The 12,715-nt window shown below is 36.1% G+C and overlaps 1 protein-coding gene across 1 annotated transcript in view; it reads left to right on the top strand.

Moving 5' to 3' along the window:
* Nucleotides 1-12,715, top strand: part of msh3 (mutS homolog 3 (E. coli)) — a 67,374-nt gene that overhangs the window by 32,215 nt on the left and 22,444 nt on the right. The window contains exons 20-21 of the mRNA XM_084414059.1: nt 3,428-3,585; nt 12,272-12,458. Coding sequence (XP_084270185.1) covers nt 3,428-3,585; nt 12,272-12,458 — 345 coding nt within the window. The remainder of the gene's footprint in view (nt 1-3,427; nt 3,586-12,271; nt 12,459-12,715) is intronic.

Genomic DNA, 12,715 nt, shown 5'->3' with positions numbered 1-12,715 from the left:
AACGATATCGTCCGCTGGTGTGGACGCTAATATAGTTCTCATTATAATTATCTTTATAGTTATCATTCTTGGTGTGAACGGGCCTTAAATCTCAAAATAAATATCAGTTTTTCATACTGTACTATATGATGTTGTTTACACAAGTGTTGATTAAATTCACTTGTATTCATTTAAATTACTTGTTACTCACTGGTACATCTCTCTGTCGTTGTTGTTGTTAGTTGTTAACTGCTGATCTTGAGAACCGCATCAGTCTGGTTTATTCACATTGGTTTTGTGAACTGGATAAACTGATTTATTGAAACAGCCCAACTTAAAGTAATCATTTACTCTTTAATTGTTTCATCATGCCACTAGTGGTGCGGAGATTGCATGCTTAACCTTAGATCCATATTCATGAGCTATATTACTATCTTCTTCCACATTCTCATTAACTACTCCTTTTCATATAATGCCTTTGGGGGCCTTTAGATCTTAGAGATTTTATAAAAACTTGATTATCATCCTGGCATTTAATTCTGACTTTAAAATAAAGGTGAAGGGAAATCGGTGTTCAAGCCAAAGGTCTGTGTGGTTGTCTTTCACTGCAGGGTAATCGTTTTTATCTCACCTGTAAGAAAATCCAATTGAACCAGCAGCCAAACCTTTTGTATCAGCCACCCACTCTGCCATGCCGATTAGCATATGTTTTTAATACCTTGGTCACTTCTCTCTCTCTCTCTCTCTCTCTCTCTCTCTCTCTCTCTCTCTCTCTCTCTCTCTCTTTCCACCCACCTAATCATTGGGCTTCCATTCAAAGTGTGAGTCAGGCTTTAATAATGAAGCCGTCTTACTGGGATACCGCACTTTTCTTCACATTACTTGTCATATGTCCATTCACTCAAGACATTTTTCTTAAAACCCTTCAACAGACATTAATTGTCTCTCAAAATTTGGGCACTTATTAAAATGTAATTGAAAACTATAACCAAGTGGCATCTGCAAACAAATTATGTTAGAGCTATGACTTTTAACCAACTGATGTCAAGGTGATTTTTAGTGTATATGTGATGTCAGTTCCTCTTTAGTTTTACACGGGTGTCCTAGCAGAGTAACCACATGTATAGTTGTAGTTCATCACATTAACTATAGTTATGCCTATTTATTTGTGTATGTTTGTAGTATACTCTACCATTCAAAAGTTTGAGGTCGGTAAGATTTTTCAAATGTTAGATGTTTTTGAAATGCTCACCAAGGCTGCATTTATTTGATAAAAAAAAAAAGGTGAAAACTGAAATATTGTGAAATATTATCATTTTCATTAACATGTTACCATTAACTTATATATATATATATATATATATATTTTAATTTAATAATAATTAAATTTTATTCCTGTCATAGGAATGTCACAGTGTCACATGATCCCTCAGAAATCTTTCTAAAATGCTGATTTAGTGCTCAAGTAACAGTTTTTTGTATATATTATATTACATTATATATTTAGTTTCGTTTTGTTTCGTAGTCCCATGTAGGTCTTGACCGCATTACAGTTCTATGTCACTTCGCCAGATGATTTCAGTTATTTCAAAGGTCCTTACAGCCAACAACAGCAACAGAACAACAACTCTGACCAAGCAAATAAATATAGTAAACAATAGGATAAAAACTTAAAAGAATTAAAATTAAAACACAAAATGTAAAAAAAATAAAAAAATAATTATGTACGGACTAGGACTGGACAATTTATCGCAATTTCCATGTAATTACACTTAAACCAATTTGGCTTATCACGATTTTGAAATTGCAAATGTTGTGATTTTTTTTTTTTTTTTAAATAAGCAGCTTGTCATTGATGTACGGCTCTGTAAACGCTGCTCCATCTGAAAGCATTGTGAGTTTGAGTCACTTATAATGTGCATTTGAAAAAGCGACATGCGTCAAACATCTTTCCAAACATGAGAAGCATTTATGAGCCTCTTGTCCAACACAAGACAACATTTAATAACATGCTTTTACTCCAAACTCACAACTTGGAAAGCTACACGACATTTCTCACAAGTGATGTAATCACGACAGTTGAGCATCCTTCTGTGAGATGATGTGGCTTCTTGCACAGAATAAGGCAGTTGCACAGAATAAGGCAGTTTTGTGTTTATAAGTCAGTTGTGTGTTTATAAGTCATGTTTAATCAATCAAAGCGTTTCAATCTTCTGTTTATTCAGCTACAGTGTTAGGGATTTCCTGGAATGAGGTGCGTTCTTTTCCGGCGGGGCATATATGGCGTGTCTGCGTGAGACGCCCTCTTGTGTTCAGATGGAGCAGCATTTACTACCGATCAGCCGCACTGCACTGACAAGCTGCGCATAAAATAATCGTAGCCTTTTACGATTAATACGGACAGCACATACTCTATTTCTCCCGTTGTCTCTCGCACTCAAACGCACACACAGTACAGTACGGACACACACTCACACAGAAACGTGTTGTCCGCGCTGCTCTGACAATTTTATCTGTAAAATAGTTTAACAACTTGGAAAGCTACACGACATTTCTCACAAGTGATGTAATAACGGCTCTGTTCTTGGAGCAGATAAACTTACAGTTTTGCTATTAAACGCTGCTGCTGAACACTGTTGAGAGACACAGATTCAGGTAATTCATACACGATAGATATCCCTCTCTCTCTCTTTCTCTCTCTCTCTCTCTCTCTCTCTCTCTCTCTCTCTCTCTCTCTCTCTCTCTCTCTCTCTAATAACTGCATTAATAACTGCAGTCTGCTATTCATGGCTCAAGTCTTGGGATTAGTCTTGGGAGGCTTGGGATTAGATGCGTAAGAAATGCGTTTTAAAGACAAACCTGACAAATGTCTTGAAATACATCATCTGAACAATGTTTTGAGGTGTGGTAACCGTAGTATAAGTGGAAAAATTGACTCTGGGCCATTGAATTATAAAAAAAAAAAAAAAGCACACCCGAGGTGTTAATGTGGCTGCGAAGTCAATTATTCCTTACTTATATTGTATTATATCATTATTACTTTGTAAACCATAAAAACATGTATATAAACTTCAAAAGAACACCATTTATATGAAATAGGAATCTTTTATAACATTATAAATGCCTTTACTGTCACTTTTGATCAAGTACAAGAATAAAAGTATTAAATTCTTTTTTTTTTTAAAATCATTTACTGACCCCAAACATTTGAACCGTAGTGCATCTATTCTCTTGTCTCTGACCTTTTTTATATTCCATTATAAATAGATTTTTGCTGGTCGTGCTTTGTCTTCTCAGTGTTTTCACTCCAGATGATTGAGATGACCTTTGTGCTCCATCCCTCTAAAGCTCTGACACTCAAGCAATCAGCCACATATCAGTCACTTCCTTGAGAATCTTTAATGTAATCTTGCACAAATATTCATCTGATTACCGTTGCTGTCTTCAGGGGGATGGGAAGCGAGTCATGATCATCACTGGGCCCAACATGGGTGGCAAGAGCTCCTACATCCGACAGGTTGCCCTGGTGACCATCATGGCACAGCTGGGATCTTTTGTTCCTGCCAGAGAGGCGTCAGTGGGCATTGTAGACGGCATATATGTCAGGTAACTTCCACCTGTTAAACACCACCTTCTTCTCTGTGGCCTATCAACAATTGAGAAGAGATTATTGTAGATGTGACAGACCTTACATGGAGTATAATGCATATAATTTCCTCTGCTTGTCACAAAATGCATCTGAGAGCTTTTAATGGCTTACTATCTTCTTATGAAAAGAAATGTCCAGATCTTTTATTCTCTATCATCTTTATTGCGGTTTTTTTTCCACTTTCTTTCCCAAAGAGCAAAGATACTTTCATAGGAGATTTATGAAATCTCCCCCATCTGCCACAATAGGGTATTAACTGAGAAATGTAGATGGGTCTTTTTCCAAAAGAACAGGGTCACATCCATCTGCTTAAACCTATGGAAAAATCAGCTCTGAGTAAGATAATGTTTCTTTTGTTTTCTGGCCATTAGAGAGGAAGTAATGTATGACGATATGAAGCTGAACTTTAGTGACCATGACAACACCTCAGAGGCTGAGCAGACTTTGGAGTTTGTGCTTGAATGGTCCAGAATTGAGCGGGGTGAAACCATGCCCGCTAGTCTTTTCACAAAACCCCGGTAACCGCAGATTACAGAGGCAGGAGTCAAAACCTATTCAGACTTTATGCCACATCTGCTAGATTGTTGAGGAGCGGAGTTATACTAGATTTTCAAGTCCAGAACAAAAAAAAAACTCTGCTTTTGAGGCAACAAAAATGAGAATGAGTTTTTTAAACTCCGATACAGTGTTGCTGTGTAATAGATTAAATGTATGTAAAAAGAGACGTATCCCAATTCAGTATGCAAATGGGAATAGGAAAGAAGACCAATTTGCGTTGCAAATTTTACTATGTCATAATTGTTGATTTGTTTTTTAATGCCAAAACAATGCTAACAATGCAAATCAACTTTTTAAAATAAATATGCTGTATATAATAATTAAATTAAACTGTGATATTAAATTACAGTTTATAAAAATGACAACAAGATTAATTGGTAAAACTTATATGTGCTTGATGTATCATATTTAATTTCTCTCTCTCTCTCTCTCTCTCTATATATATATATATATATGTATATGTGTGTTATTATACATTTATTATACATTTTTTTGTAAAGGCTCATTTTAAGTTTAGTCAACATTCCCATTATTATTATTATTTATTTATACATTCATTTTGTTTGGCTTAACTCTTTAGAGTCATTTAGTAGAACAATTTCTCTTTTGTGTGAGAAACAAAACAAAATCATAACAGATATTTGATATCAATACCAAGTGAACTTAATTTTTTCAGTTACATGATGTTTATTTACTTAAAGCTGCAGTCCGTAGGTTTTCCTCTTTGTCGCCATCTCTGTTCGAAATCTGCAATTGCAGTTATTGGCGGAATTATCAACTTTACGTGGGTTGTGCCTCGGCACGGCACGGCACGGCACGGCACAGCGCGGATGAATCCAATGTTTTGAGGAGAATGTGCGGCTGTCAGTCACATAGACATAATAAATAACAGTCACCGCGCCGGTGTGGATACTGTCAGTTGGAATCACAGATTCTACTTTTTGGAAGTATGACCAACATAAGAATTTTCACCGGAAAATGTCATCTAAACAAGTAAGTAACATCCACTTTTGTTCTGACCAACTAAGGGAAAAAAAGCATTGTAGTAAATCGTGCTGATTCAGTTTAACGAACGCTTATATCACGTCAAACCGTGCAAATTGTACTTTGTTCTCAAATTGTTAATGTTAACAACATCAGCATTGCGTGACTACATTTAATGCCCTTCCGATATTATCCTTGTTTTCACATGGGCCCGGTTACAGTCTCTCTTTTTCTGTAGCCACTCCGAAGTCCGAACGAAGTCTTTTGCATTTTACAATGGGTGAATCTCCAGTTGTCACTGGTGATAGTCGTTTGAACCTTTCTGGAGCCGCCATCAAATTGATAAGTTTAATTATATCAAGTGCTGTGAGAAAAGGCTATAAATCTCCACCTCCAGCATCCTCACACTCATAGCCTACTAGCCGAGACATCTTCTTTACGTGTACAGATGTGACGTAATGATGCAAAGACATGCTCAAATTTCCCACGGAAATCCACCAGCACCACTGGAATTAAAAACATTATTACAAGCTTACCGTTTTGAATCGAGCCAAGGCAGGCAGACAGTTGTGAACACTGGCTGGTTATGTACTTGCTCAATAATTTATTTTGGATCATTTTTAATCCAAAAAAGTTACGGAATGCAGCTTTAATTTTAAGGCAACGGGTTTCCTCACTTTTTTAAGTTAAGCCAACTGATCACTTTGGATATTTCTTATGAGTGTCAGTGGTAATCTGCTGTTGCTGTTAATGTGTTCTGAGAACATAAAAAGTGGCCTGCCTGTTTCATTTGGTCCTTTTAAGGTTCACTGTCACATAAATTTATTCTACGGGGTTTTGCCTCCCTCATAAATTCAAATGAAATATCTAGATTCTTGTCAAGTATGTTAACTAAATATTATTTCTTAGTAACCTCAGTGAACTTCCAGCCCCTCTTTACTTGTTTTGCCTTTCATTTTGATGTGATTTATTAACATTGTTTACTGTTGTAGGGGTTGGTTGATTTCTGCTGACTGTGCTAGTCATTAGACTACCAACATCAACAACATCCACAGCGGTTCACTAATTAGACTCAGATGTGACTTGTGCAGCCTTTCACCCTTTTTGCCGGGCAAGTGCCCGAGATCTATCACAGATTTGAGCCTTTTTCACGTAAGGCCAATAATGATGTAGAATGAATTCATTTGTTGAGTATTTTGAAAAGTTCTTATCAGCCAGCAGTGTTGTAGAGAAGTGTATGTTGATGTATATAGTATACACTGACTGAGTTAATTAGTTTTGCAATGAAAATAGTTTTGCTGTAGACTTAAAGCTATTTAAGCATTGCTGCGAGACTGTTCAGCAGGAAGGGGATGTGATGTAGAGTGTTTTTTGACACGGTCTTGTCAGTCCAAGTCATACCGTGAAGTATAGTGAAGTACTGCCTCGTTAATTAACCCAGTCCTGGCGCTGTTCACGTCAGAAGATAATTGCCTTCGCTCCCCAGAGTTGTGTTGGTTTGTTCCAATTAACAGGTCAAAATCAGGTTCAAACAGCGCCCAATTAAGTCTGAAAGGTTCAGTGGCCTATACTGCACTCTGGTGAAGCGGAAACATTGAGTGGTTATTGCATTTGCGTAATGGGACTGTAGAATGTTGGAGAAGAGTTTACATCCTCAGTGCTGTCAAAGTTTCACAAAAGCCCTTGCAGCTGCTTTGACTGGATTTTGGCTTTTCATTTTCAAGATTTATGACGCACTCTAAAACTATTGTTGGGTAGTTGACATGAAATCCCTTTGGAAAGTACACGTCATGTGATGTGACATGGCACTCCATTTAAAACAGTTTTACGTGCCATTTTTCAATTCTTTTGAAAATTAAATGCATTGAAGAGACTATAAAGTATTTTATTTTTTAAATATTCTATAAAGTTTTAATTTGTCACCCTGCAAAGTAATTACAAATTTATAAGTGAAGGCAAAAAGGGTTTTTAAAATGGTGAACAACTTGAAATGGTGAATAGTTTCAGGATATAAGAGATGCACTTTCCTTTATGCATTCATGAAAGTTTTAACCTAAAATATTTATGTTGATTTAAAAAAATAAAATGCATGCATATCAACACAAGAAAGAAGATCCATCACAATTAAATTCCAATGTTAAAGGAACACTCCACCGTTTTTTGAAATAGGGCTTATTCACCTTCTTTCCTACAGTTAGATAGGTGGGCAAATGCATTTTTGTCTCAGTGCATGCATTGTTTTAGTTTGACAGGGTCGGCGCTAGCTTAGCTTAGCATAATGAATGTAATCATTTGTTGCCAGCTAGCATGTCCTGAGTAAAAGTAATATAAAAAAAAAAGAAAAAAACACCTAATTACTTCTTGTGGCCTGCGTATTCACAACGAGTACAAATAGCGATGCAGATTAACACTAGGCGATTTCCTATGCAGATATTGACATGGGACTATATTAGGGGGAAGCACAGGCGAAGCACTGCTACTTGGGCTCAGAGATATCACGCCCAAGTAGCAGTGCTTCGCCTGTGCTTCCCCCTAATATAGTCCTTAATATATAAGTCAATATCTGCCTAGGAAATCACCTAGTGTTAACTATTTGTACTTGTTGTGAATACGCAGGCCACAAGAAGTAATTAGGTGTTTTTTTTATTTTTTATATCACTTTTACTCAGGACATGCTAGCTGGCAACAAAGGATTCCATTCATTATGCTAAGCTAAGCTAGCGCTGACCCTGTCAAACTAAAACAATGCATGCACTGAGACAAAAATGCATTTGCCCACCTATCTAAATGTAGGAAAGAAGGTGAATAAGCCCTATTTCAAAAAACGGTGGAGTGTTCCTTTAAAATGTCGTCATTGTTGGTAGATTTTTAATGGCGAACAATCTAAGTGCAAGTCAGTTGTACATTTACTAACTTTAAGTAGATTATTTATGATAAAAACTAAAGGTAGGCTATGTAACTTTTGGCGCTCTAGCTGTTAAAAAACAAAACTGCATGCATTTGAAGAACATTGTTTTGGTTGTGATTCGGCTCTGCGTGACTGTGGATGAATATGGATCGCTGCACATGGAAATCCAAAAATGTCATCTGAGCATGTAAGTGCAATGTTTTATGCTATTGGTTTGACTAATTGAAAACACTGATATTTTTCAATTAATAACGTTACAAAGGTTATGACGATTGCCAGTCTGATATGGTCAAATGTTGTTTTTAAACATTTTTTTTATAAATGATATTCTAGCCAAAGAGAGAGAGATTATCCTAATGCTCATAAGACATTCACTGCTAGGCTGAAGAGATATATAGTTTAGCTGAAGATGTTACTGTAGCTATATTGAAATATTATATTGAGGTTTGAGATTTAGATGCTCCATGTCAACTCTTCTTGCTCGTTGTGACATCTAACCTATGCCACACCATACACACGTCAAAGTAGCCAGAGCAACTTTTCTCTATATTACAGATATGACTATTTACAGACATGCAGGCGAATGACGCATGTAAGCAATTTCCCGCAAAAACCACCCCAACAGGTCTAAAATATAAATGCTTATAAGTTATAAGGCTTACCATATCAGGGTAAGACACATTTTGGAAGAAGGATTGATGATATATTGACTCATTATTTACATTTTGTCAATTTTGAAAAGAAAAAAAAGTTACGTAGTGAACATTTAAATAATTATAAACTATAATAAATCTATTATAAATACTAATTTGCTTTACTTATATTTACTTGCTGAGTTAAATTTTTATATTAAAGATTTTTTATTAAAATATAAGTATTTAACAATCTAACCAACAATGATGACATTTTTATTATTTAATGTTTAAGGTTAAAGTTGTCAAAATTCTCCCAATTATTATTTATCCATTGATTGATTTTTTTTGCAATCATTAAAGCATTGTGTGTCAACTATTCAGGCGCAGAAGCAGAATATCGTCATATTTGTAATAATACACCCATGATGACGGATGATATTTGCAAAAGTCTACATAGTCCTGAGTGCCTGTGCGAGTCCTTGATAGGACAGTCTTTTTTTTCCCCACTGATGGAACACTTTTATTAAGAGGCACTTAAGGTTTGGAAGCTCTATTCCTTCTCTTTTTTTGGTTGCGATGGAAACTGAAAATTAAGTGCAATGCAAAAAAATTAAGTAAAAATTAAGCCTTAAATGAAACCTTTTAAAGTCTTTTGTAATAAAGAAAAAAGTTGTCTAAAACATCTACATCTTTTTTGAGTTTCGTAGTGCTGTGTTCAAAACATGAAAGTAAAATACATGTAGTCAAAATGTTTGGATGTAAAATACAAGAAAACAGAGACAAATATAAAAGAAACAAATAGAATGAAAGCGGCATTTCATTGCTGTGGCTCACAGCAAAGCAGACTACAGATACCATCTGTGTTCTCTCTCAATCGTAGCCAAGAGCTGCACGATTTGTCCAGCTAAAAAAAAAGTAGGATGAAGCCCCCATCAGGATAATGGGAAGGATTTTCAGATTAGCTGTTATCACAGGACAATTCTGCGATCTGGGGATCTATGTACATTACCTATAATGGCCGGCACATTAATTGATTCATATTTTGTGTAATGTTGTTGCATTGATCTGAAAGAGTGAGTCTTTGTATTAGGATAGTTTCCTCTATCGACGATTGTCAGAGATATTGCCGATGGCTGATGCCTAGACGATATCAAGACGATAATTGGCTCATTTTCCCATTAATGTATTAAATTATTATTATTTTGTTGTTGCTGTTATTATCAGGCTAGTATTATTATCAAATTAATATTAGGAACTACAGTTAATCTGCCTTCCCTAATTTCATTACGACATCACACATGCGACACCGACACGCGGATTGAGGACTCCTCAATGAAAATGTTTTTAAAACGGACTACAAAACTACATCCCATATCAAAATTTAATTGCAAGGTGATCGGTTCGCAAATTGTCAAGAGTGCTTGTTTTAAAATGAGACTCATCGTTCTTATACAAGAAAAGAGCGAAACCAAGGCATTGTTGTTCGTAAGGATTTTTGTTTTGTTTCCATAGCAGAATAACAAAATATTTTAATGACACTATAAACACTACAATTACAAATGAATATTAATACTACTACTTATTATTAAAATGATATAGACCTAATAACAGCGTTTAGGTCCGAACAGTGCACAATAATCAGTCATCAATGAAAATCAAAAGCAGCTTCAAAACTTGTTTGTATTGTATTGTATGTCTTTATTGTCCACCAAGGTGGAAAATTGTCTTTGGCTCACCAGCACGTAAAATAACTATACAGGCAGTGGTAAGAAAAACAAGAACAAAAACAAAACAACTCTTAAACACATATTTATTCGCTAGAGGGATTCTGTACCGCCTACCTGATTTCAAGGGCTCACATTGAACAAGAAATATTGATTATTGTCAATACAAATAGATTTTTTCACTATCATTAATGTATGGTCCATAAGAGAAATATTAAGCCAATAAATAGAGATAGTTGATATACCATTATCAGCATTGAGGTAGAATTAATTCTCAGTCAAAGACTATAGATATAGAAAGATGGTTCACTTCTATTACTGATGAATGGGAGAAACTGCAATGCGCAATATGGCAGAATAAGTCCCCCCTTCCAAGTAAAAGAGCCAATCGCTGATTGCTAAAGTCATTGCATCACTGCAGCTGCCGTTAGAAGCTCTGGATCCCATTGAAACCTGAGACTCACGCTTAGGACTGCTCATGCACATTGGCTGGTTTAGCCTTTTTTAATGCTATTTGAGTATAAGAAACAATGTTTATGAGACAGTTTATGTCAGATTTTGTTGCTGATTTGAAATGTTATTTAATTGTGATTTTGGCAAGCAGTTTTTGAGATTTCAGGATTATTCCGTTCAAATAGATAGGATTTGGTCTTGGATGCCCTGAAATAGCTGGTGTTGCAAATATGGCTGCCCAGTGAACAGACTTTCCTTGACTTTGGCGCTGTGCAGCGTCAGATGCCAAAAGCTCAGTCAGTTTTTGCTTTCATTTTCGGGGATTAATTAACACTGGTTTGAGACTCCTTCACCGGCATAACTCTTGTGCAACGTTGGCAAATTGCATGTGTGATATCCTTTCACCTTTTGAGTGAAATATTTATATGCGACGTAAAATGCAGAATCAAACAGGCACAGACATGGAAATTAGGACAACTAAGAATGACAGAACCAAACACAATAAATAGAGAACATAATCCTGAGACCAACCAGTGTTTTTTTTTGTACTCAAACACTGGTAGTCATTACTTTCCCAGGCATTGCAAGAGTAAGATTATTTAAGAGTATTTGTAGGTCCTTTTCATAATCGTCTGTCTCTCATTAGTGGATATGAATTGGTCTCATCATCCCTAATGCTGACTCTGGCCTCTGTAATGTGGCTTAAACGCTGAGGAACAAAGAACCACCATTCCAACACCGCTGTTTCAAAAGCTATTTGTAACTTACAAGTAGCTTTTAGTTTAAAATTATTTAAAATTGTGACAATCCTAATAGTTTAGTCAGAGAAAAAGGGATAGTTCAGCCAAATTTGAAAATACTGTATCATTTACTCACCCTTAAGTTCCAAACCTTTATGACTTCATTACTTCTGTGTAATTCAAAAGGTGTTTATTTTATTTTATTTACCTGGCCACATTTTTTTTATATATATAATAAAAGTGAATAAGACAAATATTGGCCAAAAAATAAAAAAAATGTTTGTTTTTTTGCCTCGTACAACTTGCATTTTGGCCTACTCATCACACAAAGCTATTGTATAGCTTCAGACAATTTGGAATATAGTACATGAGTCATATGGATCACTTTAATGATACTTTTATGGTTCTTTTTATGTCCTTTTTGAAGCTTGAAAGCTCCAGTCCCATCCACTAACAATTGTACGGAAAAGAGTGACTGGCACATTGTTCCTTTTACTAGTTTTTTTCCTTCATGTTCCACAAGAAGAAAGTAAGCCATACAGGTTGGGGTTGACATGAGGGTGAGTAAATTATGGCAAAGTAAACTAATGCTTGTTCACAGACTAATTTAAGTTTCGCTCCACTGGTTTTGGTTCTGACAGAATGGGAGCATCTGACAACATCTCAAGGGGCAGGAGCACCTTTATGGAGGAGCTTGTGGAAGCATCAGATATTTTGGCTCGTGCCACGTCCCGCTCCCTGGTCATCCTGGATGAACTGGGTCGAGGCACCAGCACTCATGACGGCATCGCTATCGCCTATGCTGCCCTAGAGTCCTTCATCAGAGATGTAAGTGAGACTGAAAGACTTGAAACCCTTGCTTGGCAAATATACCTAAAGAAAGGCTGTGGTTGTGACATGCTTTCATGCCAGATTATAACAGGCCATGTAGTAACACCGTTCATCCAGAATGACTTGTAGTATAATTTTTGGAGGGAGATTCACCATGCTGCAGCCTGTGGTTATGTGCTTTGCTTACAGGCTAAATAGAGGACTGGGATTTCAGTAATTCTACAGTTCTCAGGTCACTGCTACTTTGGATTGAG

This window comes from Rutilus rutilus, assembly GCF_951802725.1.
Source record: "Rutilus rutilus genome assembly, chromosome: 7".
In the NCBI taxonomy this organism is placed as follows: Eukaryota; Metazoa; Chordata; class Actinopteri; order Cypriniformes; family Leuciscidae; genus Rutilus; species Rutilus rutilus.
This window is presented reverse-complemented; position numbering and strand designations above follow the sequence as displayed.